Raw genomic sequence first — 12,711 nt, 5'->3', positions numbered from 1 at the left:
GTTGCCTGCTATGGTTGTAGAGACCAAATAGGAGAGACATGTATTATTGCAGGTGGGGCAGATGGAGGTGTCTGCTTGTGCTGCGGCAGATGCGCTGTGGCTTTTCTTCTCTCTGTGCTCCCCCAGTGGTCATTCCTCCTCTGGTCATTGCTATGGTAAGGGTAAAGGTAAACGACCCCTGGACGGTTAAGTCCAGTCAAAGGCAACTATGAGGTTGTGGCGCTCATCTCGCTTTCAGGCCAAGGGAGCAGGCATTTGTACACAGACAGCTTTCTGGGTCATGTGGCCAGCATGGCTAAACAGCTTCTGGTGCAACGGGACACTGTGACAGAAGCCAGAGCGCACGGAAATGCCATTTACCTTCCCGCCGCAGCAATACCTATTTATCTACTTGCACTGGCGTGCTTTCAAACTTCTAGGTTGGCAGGAGCTGGGACAGAGCAACGGGAGCTCACCCCATTGCATGGATTTGAACTGCCAACCTTCTGATCGGCAAGCCCAAGAGGCTCAGTGGTTTAGACCACAGCGCCACCCGCATCCCTTTTCATTGCTATGGATACATGACCTGACTGTCTCCAGGCACTTCAGTCGTCTGTCAGAGATTCCCATACAGTGGGATTAATGTGTTATCCTTCATGTCATGTTTGCAGACATCTTTCTAACACAGAGTTCAGTTACTCTATGAATATCATTTGTTGAATTTATGAATTGATATTTAAAATATTCTTTGGCTATATGGCTGCTGCTGCTATTATTTTTGTTTTTACCTACTGTGTTTAGAGCTACTGAAGCAAAATATTCAAACATTGTCCTTCTTTCAGCATGTAGGTACATCACAGGCATGATTCTTCATAAAGTAGATGAATGAATTATCAGATTAATTCAGAAATTCACCATCCATCCTTTATAAGTTCTTTCCAAATGATCATCTCAGCTATCAACATGTACAGCAGAAGCAATACAGTGGTACCTCTGATTGCAAATGGGATCCATTCCAGAGGCCCGTTCGCAACCTGAAAAGCCCGCAACCTGAAGCGCCATATCTGTGCAGGTGTGCGGCGCAATTTGGCACTTGTGCACATGCGCAAAGTGCAATTTAGCGCTTCTGTGCATGCGCGAGCAGCGAAACCTGGAAGTAACCCTTTCCAGTATTTCCGGGTTGCGCGGGACGCAACCTGAAAAGTCAAAACATGAAGCAAACGTAACATGAGGCATGACTGTATATATGTGAATGAAAGCAATCCATAGTAGAAAGGAAGGAAACAGGTGTGTCTAAAACTACAAGGCAAGAAAATATATATATATTAAAAAATCAGAAAAAAATAGTTGCATGGGTCTATTAAGAACATCATTGTAGGTGATGCCCAAGAGCCTCAACATGCCCACCATACTTTACTTTTCTCCCTTTGAGTGCCAGACCAATGTGCAATATCAGATGATCTGAAAGCCCCATGACTTTCCAGCATAGCCCACTATGAAGCATGGTAGGCTGCTGTTTGGGAAACATAGGTGCAAAGCCCCTTTGAGCATTTAGGATTAATTGTGTGGTTCCTTGTATCCAGGAATGAGGGGAAGGGAGGGAGCAGCACTGAATGATTTTCGGAGCAATAAGTGACAATCTTTTGAAGATGAATTTCTCCTTACAATTAGATTTGATTGATTGATAACTGACTGTAAAGGAGGAGAAAAAAATAGACTCCATTTGCACTTAAAGGATAAACTCCCTAATATTCACTTTCCAAAACAATACAAGAACTGAAGCACAGTTGTTAGTCAAAATTCACACTTTCCTGAATTTTGCAATGCAGTTCTCCAGCCAGGTTGTGTGTACAAAAATGAACATTCTGTGGTAAAATGTGCATAAAAATCCATATTTTGGTGAAAGTGACATGCAAAAGTGAATTGAATTAGGGGAGACTGCTTTGCAAAAATATGTGTATTAGGCAAAATTGCGCACACATATGAATATTAGGGAAAAATTGAAATGCTGATGAATTTTCAAGGAAATACCCCCCCCCCCCCGTTCTTTTTAAACAGCAAACCGATGTGGAAATGTGGAGGCCTGGACTTGATACTGAGAAAATGAACAATTGAGAGATGCTGAAACTGACAGATTGTCCCATTTCCACCGCCCCCACAGAAAGAGAGAGAGAATATTTAGTCAGCTTGTATGGGCTCCTTTTGTTTTCTTTTGATGGAAATATGCTGCCATGTCCAAATCCTTCTTCCATGTTCTGAATGCCCTTGTCCAAGAGCAGGTTTTGTTTCTCTGCTCAAGAAACAGCCACAGATTTAACACTCAGACTTATGGATCACAGTGCACTTTCTTCACGTGAGGAACTTTTTTCAGACTCAAGACTGTATTTCATTATGTGCTGCATGCTGGTGATGAGTTGAACCACATCTGGCTCCTGTTCCTGAGGGTCTTCACCCCTGATGTAGGCCTTTGGGATTCTGTTGTCAGATTGAGCAATTAGGTTTTATCGTCACTAGCATATCACATGTCACGTTCAGAGTATGACATAAATATATGAAGTTTGCTACTGGGGCAATGTCATATTAGCATATAAAGCCCTTAACAACTTGGGACCAGTTTTCCTATGAGATCATCTGACCCCCCATGTGCCCACACAACCTCTTCGATCGTCGGAACTGGTGCCACAAAATACCCATTCCAGATTTGTAAGAACTCAGTCATTCAGTCTTGCAGCACCTACACTTTGAAACTCCCTGCCTATTGAGATCAAACAGGTGCCCTCACTGTACAGTAAGTCCACAACTTACACAGGTGTTACAATCCTGGGATTGCACCCGAAGTGAAAATCACATATATTCAAAAGACATTGGGTGCAATGGCGGGTGGGATTGCCAAAGTCTTTTTTCCCAGACGCTTGCCCTCTTTCCACTTCCTTTTTAATTTCTTTTCATTGCCAAGTTCATAAGTTAAATGCATATAGGTTGTGGGCTTACTGTATTTTTTTCAGTGCCTGCTAAAAACATTCTTGTTTAGACAAGTCTACCCAGATCCTTAGACAGTTGAGGTAGTTTTAAACTGCTTTAGTATTTTAACCTTTGTCTGTTTTAAAGTATGGTTGTGAATTCTTCTCAATTTTTATGTTTTATCCTTTTGTAAACTAAGGTTGTTGGGTTTTTTTTGCTATTTTTACAATCAAGTGGTGTATAAGTTTAATAGAATTTTTTAAAAATAGGGTCTTATTACTGCAGTGCCTATCATAGCTATGAGGAGCAGGAGACATAATTTTTGGTTGACCAGATAGTGTGTTTGTTCCTTGTGGGATCCAGACCCCACTGTAATAAATCAGGAGAATTTGTACTAGTCGTAACCCACTGCCACCAGTGTGTTTTCTAACAAGTCAGAGTACATAAACCATTTCTTAATCAGCCTTCGAGGAAAACAAGAATGTTGAGAAAGTTTGGGTTATAGCCAACTAGGTCGTACTCAGAGTAGCAGACCTATTGAAATTGCTATACCTAAATTAGCCATGTGGGTCTTCTTTGAACAGGGCTAACACCAGATACTTCTCAAATGCCACTCAAAGGCTTTTTGTCCTGCTTGGAGAAGAAACCATTTAGAATCCCTCAGATATTGTCCAACAAATGTACGATGACTTACTGCAACCGTTGTTAAGCCACTTCATTCAAATAACTCAGCAAATTGCAAAGCAGTCCATGGATGATATTCTGTTGTGTATTTATACTTGCATAAAATTCTAAATTCTGGAATTATGGGGCAGGTTTTCCACATGATCTCATCAGTCATTTTATGACCCAGCTGCTGAGTGTGAAGGTATCTATCTGATGCTCTTCAAAGCTTTCCACTACGAATGTTCAGTATAATCTGCACTGATGGTACCAGTGTTGCCCTTACCTCCATTTCATTTCTTAATAAAGCAATGGTCTTTATAATAAAGTCCACAGTATTGGCGGTTAGGCATTGGTGGGGGTACTGCTCTATTGTTATGCAGATGAAGGGGGGAAGGAGCACCATCACCTTCCCCAAAACAAAAGGGTAGTCCGGCAGCGGCGTAGCGTGAGTTGTCATCACCCGGGACAACGCAAGTAATTTGTGCCCCCTAACCCGGGGCAAGGCACGTAATTTGCGCCCCCCCTAACCCCTAACCTGCGAGTTGCCGCTGGCGCTGCCGCCCAAACGACGCCACTTGCCCGGAGGAGGAGGGGGCAGAGAGGCGAGGAAAATGCAACGGCCCAGCAGCTGCAGCAGCAGCGGCGGAGGCGGGGCTGTGAGGAGGGGCTGCCTGGCGCGTCCTCCGCGGCGAGCGCTGAGAGCCGCTGCCTGCCGGGCGCCTTCAGCCCGGACGCGCGCACAGCTCGTCGGTTCCACGAGACATGCGGCTCTGCTACAGCCTGCGCCCGAGGCTCTTCGGCGACTCCGGAGGCAGCAAGGCGCCCCCCCCAGATGTTGCGCCCGGTGCGGCCTGCCCCCCTTGCACCCCCACACTACGCCACTGTAATCCGGTAAAGGATTCCGGGGGGCTTGGCCTTGTCCTAAGCCTATGGAGGTGTGGGCCCACGGCACGCCCCCACGCGGTGACCCCGGGGGGAGGTCCTAGTTGACGTGCCTCAGCAGGACTCCTCCCACTGGTGGTTAACCCTCACCGGCCTTCAAGCATGCAGGCTGAAGCTGGTTAGTTTTAGGACCAATGCCTAAGGCCAATACCACTCAATTCCTGTTATCAATAAAGTTGTGGCCTAATTTGACCCATTAACTCAAATTCTTGTGTCCTGTGTCTTTATTTCTTGGGGGGAGGTGGGAACTTGCCACGCAAAGCATTTCACACATCTGGTTATCTAGAAAACGGTAAGCAAGCAAGCAAACAAACAAACAAACAGCATAAGGTAAATCTGCAGGTAAGGGGTCATGTTAGGGTGAGACCATATTATTGTCTCTTCATTTCAGTAAACAAGTTGCAATGTTCTTTTTCTAGTGATTTTGGCAAGCATTCGGTTATCTTAAGAATTCATGAGAGTGTCTGCCTGATTGATTTGCAAACAGTTCTGATTTCACAGCATAAGCTTTTTTTGGACAGCAGTGGGGGGAAATGCAATTTATTCTGTTGATTAATAATGACACATTCTAGTATAAAAACCAACAAATATTTGTACAAGAAGTTCTCTAATATGTTTGGCATGCTCGGTAGCTTGAGTGAGGAGGCTTGAGGACGGGGGCGGGGTGGTGGTGGTGGCGAGAATTCACTGCTTGCACACTGGAACAAAAGCTGATTGCGATCATAGTTCAATGAGCCTCAAATAAAATATCTGCTAAAAAAAAGTGTAAAGCCATTATTCAGCTCTCTTTCTCATTTATATGTGAGAAATTATATGCTTTAAATCTATCTATGGTACTTCAGCAAATTAATTACTAGAACCCCTTAACAGTAACTGGGCTGGTAGTATTTGTAATTATTAAGCAGTGTTTGCCACATTTTGAGAAGAATTTGGTCAAACTGGAAATTATTGAAAGCAAGAGTGGATATTTTGAGTTCAGAGGGTGTGTAAGTTTTTATTTTTTTATTTTACTTTAAAGTATTTCTAGCTTGCCTTTCTGCCTGACAACAGACATCCAAGTAAATATATCACAATCATTCCTTTTTAAAGGTAATTACTTTTGAAGGCTTGTGGGATAGGGAGAAGATAGAAATATTGAAAAGGGTCCCTAGGCCTTTGACCAGGCCTGGAAAACCTGTGGTCCACCAGATGTTGAACTACAACTCCCATAATTCCTGATCATTGATCATGTTAGCTGGGGCTGATGGGAGATGCAGTCCAAGAACATCTGAAGGGGCACAGATTCTCTATCTTCATTTTATTATTAATATTTATGAATTTATATACCAATTATGGGCCCACATGGCTTCTAAGCAAGTTGCAAAACAAACAAAACACAGCAGCAAAGAAAGACCCACACAGAGTGCATTGCAATAGTTCAGCCACGAGGATACCAACGCATGTGATAGATTGGCCAAGTTATCCCTCTCCAGGAAACAGTGTAGTTGACACACCAGCCAAAGCTGATGATAGCTACTTTTCACCACAGACGTTGCCTGGGCCTTCATGGACAAAGGTGGCTCCTAGAGAACCCATAAACTACCTGCCCATTCATCCAGAGGGAGTGCAATCCTGTCTGGCAGACTCCCAATTCTGAGATCTGGGAACCACTTACCAACAGTGCCTTCCTTACCACTGCTGAAGCTCTTAGACTGCTGGTCTTTGAAGATTTAAGGATAACTAAAGGTACAAATAGACCCTGTCAGGGCCAGCTCAAGACATTTTACTGCCTGAGGCAAAGGACAATATAGCACACACAGAAGCCAATTGGACTGGTAGTTGAATCTTACTCCAATACTGGTGAAAGGACAATGTCTTCCACTGCACTTGAGGTTAGCAGGCCACATGACACTCCCTTCCTTAGTAGCTACCGCCTAAGGCAGCTGCTTCACTCTGTCTAATCATAGGGCCCACCCTGGTCTCTGTTCTCCAAGTGTGCTAACAACAGTGAGGACCAAGTAGCAACAATTTTCTATAGGATGTCCATCATCTGCTGCCAGATGTTAAGCCTTCTATCATGCTAAACCATGGTTACTCCTACAAAACATTGGGAACAGTGTAGTAAAAGCAAAGGACTGTAGAAAGCTGTTGTGAGTAGAGTCAAACCACCGACACATCTAACTCAATATTGTCTACAACAATGGGCTGGAGCTCTTCAGGATTTCAGACAGGCAATTTTATGGCCCTTGTGGCATGAGCTTCTATGCTGTATTTCTGCAGCAATGAATTTGGCTGAAGTGTGATTGTAACATCATTTATATCTTCGATAGTGCAATCCTGTGCATTCTGCACACTTTCTAAGAGTGCGTCAACTAAGAAGCAAGTCTTATTGGGCAGGATTCAGTTAATGAGGACTTCTGCAGGCTTCGCCCCTCTCCTTCTCCTCCTGCAGACCAAATTGGCTTGTGGGGGCATGGGGGAAACCCCTGGAACAGGGTGCAGGGAGAGAAGAGGGCAGATAGTTCAACCAGGCAACCAGAAATGCTTCTGCTGATAGATTGCTATGTTGGATTCCTCCCACTGATTACAGTGAGATTCGTGTATCCAGTGAGTATAGGATTATTACAGCATCAGGGGCTTGCACACACACTCTTTCAATGCCAGCTCCATGAGGGAAATGAAAGGTCATTTTGCCCGAGCCCATGAAAAAGAAGAGCTACAGATTGCAGTCAGTCAGGACGAGACAGAAGATGTGGTGCTAGACAGGGAGGGCGGGAGGGCAACTGTCAGGAAATGGAGCTGGAGGCAAGGTGACGGAATAGGGCAGGGGAAGCCTTGAGAATATAAGAAGACTTGGTGCCTGTGAAATGATCAAACAAGGAGCAAAGAGCAAGCTTAGGACACCAAACATTTGTTGGTCTTTAACCCCCTTAAAGTTTCAGGGGAAGACTAATAGTGGTAGTGGGAAGGGCCAGAGCTCAGAGACAGAGCATCTGTGCTGCAGGTTCAATCCATGGCATTTTCAGCTAGAGCTGGCAATATAAAACCCCATCTGATACCCTGAAGAACTACTGCCAGTTGGTGTAGACAGTGCTGAGGTAGACAGACCAACGGTCTTATCCAGTTTAAGGCAGCTTCCTAAATTCTTAAAGCCAGAAGCATAGGAAGAGAATTAGTTTAGATTTGAATCAGCCACCCAAATCTTGAGTTTCTAGCTTTATTTGTAGGTTATTTGGTTTCACCTTGCCTCCTTATGTCCCCATGAAGAGGCGGGGTATATAAATTCAAATCTATAAAAACAAACACATTACATTTTGGCACAGACCTCTCCTTTCTTCCTTTCCCCTCGCCAGAGCTCGTTCCCCTTGCACTTCCATGAGAGTAATTCAAAGCAGGCCTCAGAAATGTGATCCAGTTGGAGTTGGAAGGCAAACAACTCATTCAAATTGCCTCCTTTTGAAAGATTATACTAATTTGCAGCCTCCTTTGTATTGGTTTTAATCTCTAGGTATAACTCCCAACAATAAACAGGTTTTGTAAGTTTCAGAACACAATAAAAGTTAACATACTTTGCAGATTTTATGTATCCCATTCACGTCAGAGCAAATTTAACTTAATTATAATAATTGTGCAAAATTAGCCATACAAAAGCCACAGTTGTGTTGTTTCCTTGCATGAGCCTCCAATCTTGACAAGTTTTCAAAAACAAATCCCCCTGCAGACCATTATAAGGGGATGAATGATTCAGTTGGTGTTCAATGGTTAAAGCGTTTTTTAAACGAAAACAAATACAATAACAGTTAATGAGACAATTTGTGCTGCAGCGGAGAAAGAAGTTGGTTTTCACGTGGCTGTGTATGCTTTCTTTATCTGCCACATCATTTAGAAACTGTAAAGAATAGCCTCTTTGTTTTGAAAATATTTGCAAAGATATCGTCTATGAAGCATTCACTAGACCCGACTTTGCCCAACTGCTTTGTGCGATGTAAAATCAAGCTACCTTGCAGGTGCTTTGGAGATAACCACACAAAGTTGAAAGAGCAGTGATTTTGAGCAGTGGCTCTTCTTATAGCCTTCCCCACCTTTTTGGCCATTTTTGTGAAGCAAAACTCTTGAGTTGGAGGAATCATGTCATGGGTGTGCCAGCCCAACATGGACAATTGCCAGGGTTGGTCTGCAGACAATTCATTTTGTAGAGGATATTGGGTGGCTCCTGAACAATGTAGGATAAAGCATTAAAAAAAAATTGTTTGCCACATTGATATCCTAGCTTTTGCTCCAAGGAACTCAAAATGACACATAAAGTTCTCCTCTTCTTCATTTAATCCCAACAACAACCCTATGAGGTATGCTAGGCCGAGAGGCAATGATTGGCCCAATATCACCCCATGAGCTGACTGGCCAAGCGAGGTTTTGAATCCTGCTCTCCCAATCTCCTAATCCGACACTCCAACCACTCTTCCACCCACTTTGTGATGTGTCTGTGGGGGGGGGGGGGAATCCATTATCTTCCTTATCATAGGACCTAAGCCCGAACTGAAGTTCATAGAATCGTAGAGGGTCATCCAGCAGCTGCCCCCATTTTTAAGAATGGCTTTCTAGGGTGGTACAAGTGGCAGCAGGGGTGAGGAACATGTAACTTTCATTTCCTAAACTTCCTTCAGTTAACTTAATTTAGGATCCAGGCCTATGCATTTTAACCTATTTTTGAATGAGTCGAACTAAACAAGGTTGCTGCTTTTCACTAGGTGCTCATCAATCTACATTGGCATTGTACGGAGTTGGAATTCAACATCTTCCAGTCATTCCATCTGCATAAACATTGTAGCTTGCCAGATGGAATGATCTCCCATCTCTTTCCACCATGTGCTGTCATGAGGTTTCTCCCAATCCCCCGAGTCAGTTTTAGGGGGCATGTAGGGTGGGGTGGGGTGGAAGCTCCACTGTGCAAGTGGAAGCCATCGCTTGGGGTTTTCACTGACAGGGCCAGTTAGGTGAGTCCTGTCTGGAAGAATCACCTATATTGACCACTGTCACAATATGCATTCATAGGCACACCATCAATTGTACACGATCCATCAAGGACTCTCTCAAAAGGCATACATATGAATCACAACATGATTGCTCCTAAGGATTTCTAATGTAAAATAAATTGTTTCACTGATGTGCAAAGTACTTGAGCGTAACTGGGTGACTTCATGAAAATACAATTTTATTCCTATGTACTGTAAGGTTGCATCTCCTTTTGGTTACACCTAGCACTTCTTTGTAAATATTCCATTTGTCAATGGCCATCTGCCACTGATTCTTCTTCCCTTTACATGCAGATTTTCAAACCTGAAAGCAAATTAATTTAAAAAGGGTAGATGAATTTCTTCCCAAAAAAGTAGTTGCTAAAAATGACTGTTATTGGTCTCTGTAAGTTCACACATTAAGCTGAGACAAACCCAGGTATACAACTGAGTGTACAATCAGCTGAAGCCAATCCTGGCCCCTTGCCATGTAAGTTTGATGCAGGTATTTGCAAGCAAAAAAAACACCTATTTGTTGCAAAAAAACCACCTATTTGTTGCAGTCAACACATTTTAGGTGTAAGCTTAAAACTTACCAAGTGGGAATCAACTAAGTTTTACTCAGGGTAGCCGCACTGAAATCAATGGCTCTGACTTAAGTCACAGCAATAAATTTCAGTGGATCTACTCTATTTGAATACCACCTTTTAGATAAGACACCTAAAACTATTGTGGGTGAAACTGCCTTCAGCATATTGGTTTGACATTCTATAACTTAATGTACTCACTTATGTTCATAGTTTTAGGTACCGCTATGCTGAGGACTCATATTTCTTTTCCATTCCTGACCACTTACCCTTATCCAGTCCCATCTCTCTGTTTTGCCAGCATTTCCTGGATATCTCATCCATCAGCACATTGGAGACATAGGTTTTTCAACCCAACCCTGCTCCTTCCAGCACGTCTAAGCCAAACATTAACTCCCTCTCTTCCAGAGCATCACATGTAATTTTGCATATCACATTCAATACTCTCCTCTTGTGTCCCTGACATACGGCTGATTGTCATGCCGAGCCACCCATAACTGTGTCTACCCTTTTAAAACCTTTGCTGTATAAGGCACACCTGTCATTTAGACTCCAGCTACTTCCCCCTTGCTAGTTTTCCATCTGATCCTTCTCCTAATCACCTGTATGTTCACAGCAACTGTGTTCATATTATCTTTCTCTCCTTACTTATTAAGTCTTTGCAAGGATTCTCTGGCTGCTTTTCATATTTCATATTTCAGTCACCATCACTATCACCTGCTAATAGGGGTAAGGAAAGAGACAGCCCTCACCACACCTGTGCACAACATTATAGGATAAGCATGAAGTGCCAGGTAAACCCAGACCTCAATTTCTGTATGTACACTACCCTAGGATGAGGGTAGCTATGTCTTTAAATGGCTATAAATAGAGGGTGGCTGTCCTCATGTTCCGATTGTGGGCCTCCCCAAGCATCTCGTTGGAACAGAATGCTGGACTTTGAAGGCTTTTGGTCTGACCCAGAAGGCCTCTTCTTATTGTACTTTTCTTCTTCATTCCACTGAAGTTTCAGAGCTATATAGTGAACATTTCAATGGATTCAACAATGGCATGTGGTGCGGCAATAAAACTGCTAGCACACTTGCAATGGGGACCACGGGTTGAGATTCCTGCATTGCCCTTTTTGGCACCTGCTTAAAACATTTTTGTTTCAGCAAGCCTACTCGGAAATGTATTATAATCTCTTTTGCTTACTGTCGATTTTAATTATCTTTGAAACGATTTTAATTCTAACTGTTGTTTTTTATGCATAATGTGTTGGTTCTGCAAACCGCTTAGAGGTTTCATTACAATCATGTGTTATATAAATTTTGTGAAATAAAATAAATAAATATGCTGCCTTGAGCTCCTTGGAAGAAAGGTAGAATATGAAATTAAGGAAATAAACGAATAACTATTTTGGGGGAGTGAAACACCTTTACAATCACAGTAACATAATGCTTGGAAAAGGATTACTTATTCTTATTTGACAGAACCTCAAGCTTGACAAGTCTTTGGACTGGTAAAGTAATTTAATATTTTTTTTTTAAAAAAAAGTATTTTTCAGCAGAATTTTATTCAAAACATACACAAAGGCAACATATTGTCCAGCTTCTAAATGTATATGTTACAGCAGCATGCCATAAGAACAAGCAGGGGCTGCAATTTACATTACTAAGGCATTTAGGCTTAAAGAGAGGTTGCACCATGACTGGTTGGGGGCATCCATATAAATGTCCAAAATGCTAGGACATCTCATCTGCAAATTTACAATGCTGTGTGCTGCTTTTACATTAAAAAAAAATGCTTCCTTGCATCAGTATCTCAACATATTGTTCCACAGCAAAAAGCAAAAAGCAAAAAGCAAAAACCAGAAACAGAAATCCCCAACCCCATCGAAAACGTTAAAAGTTGTTCACAGAACAGCAGTAGTAATCTACTCTTCAAGAGTTTGCAAACAAGTACAATACTAATTTCATGATGCACACAAAACCAGCGATCCACCTGCAAATGCTTCATGGTACCCCACAAAGTTATGAGTAAGAGGAGACACTTGTCTGAGAAGGCACAGTGGAGACAGGTTTGAATGCTCCGAGTACAACAGGAATCATCCACAACAAGTTGAGTGTTTCTGGGAACTTTTTGTTAATATAACACAGTTGCTCACACAAAATGGGGGGGGGGGGTGCTTCTGTTGATTTGTCTTGGCAACTCCCATACATCAATGGTGGTAACAGAGTAACAGCTTTGTTCCCATCTGACAGAAAATAATGGCAGTTCTGCAAAGCAAATGTTAAACATGACCGTATGTATTTATTAGTTCCACAGTGTTTTGACAGATTACAAGGGCTGCAATTTAAAGGATGCTGACACGCTCACTGAGGGCTTTCATCTCTGCTTCTTCTGGCTCAGGGTTTTCATTGTGGTTAGCACTTGGGCTGATAAGGTGTGTTGGATACTGCAAGCCATTTTCTCCGGCATACTGTTCCCACCGTGAATCATCACTCTCATGGGTGATATAACGCTCGCCTATTTTAGATTCGAGCTCACGCAAGTCTAGCCAGGTTTGGTAATCCTGTAGGGAGAAAAACAACATGCTTAAATTA

General features: G+C 42.8%; 1 protein-coding gene across 2 annotated transcripts in view; it reads right to left on the bottom strand.

Annotated features, from left to right (window-relative positions):
- Positions 1–11,618: 11,618 nt before the first annotated feature.
- The window catches only part of PRKD1 (protein kinase D1), a 103,724-nt gene continuing 102,631 nt past the window's right edge, over positions 11,619–12,711 (bottom strand). For both annotated transcript variants that reach the window (XM_081208107.1, XM_081208108.1), the window contains one exon: positions 11,619–12,680. In XM_081208107.1, coding sequence (XP_081064233.1) covers positions 12,462–12,680 — 219 coding nt within the window. In that variant the 3' untranslated portion in view covers positions 11,619–12,461. The remainder of the gene's footprint in view (positions 12,681–12,711) is intronic.

Source organism: Podarcis bocagei, assembly GCF_964188305.1.
Source record: "Podarcis bocagei genome assembly, chromosome: 1".
NCBI lineage: Eukaryota > Metazoa > Chordata > Lepidosauria > Squamata > Lacertidae > Podarcis > Podarcis bocagei.
Note: the sequence above shows the minus strand (reverse complement) of the source record. Positions and strands in the feature narration are given on the sequence as shown.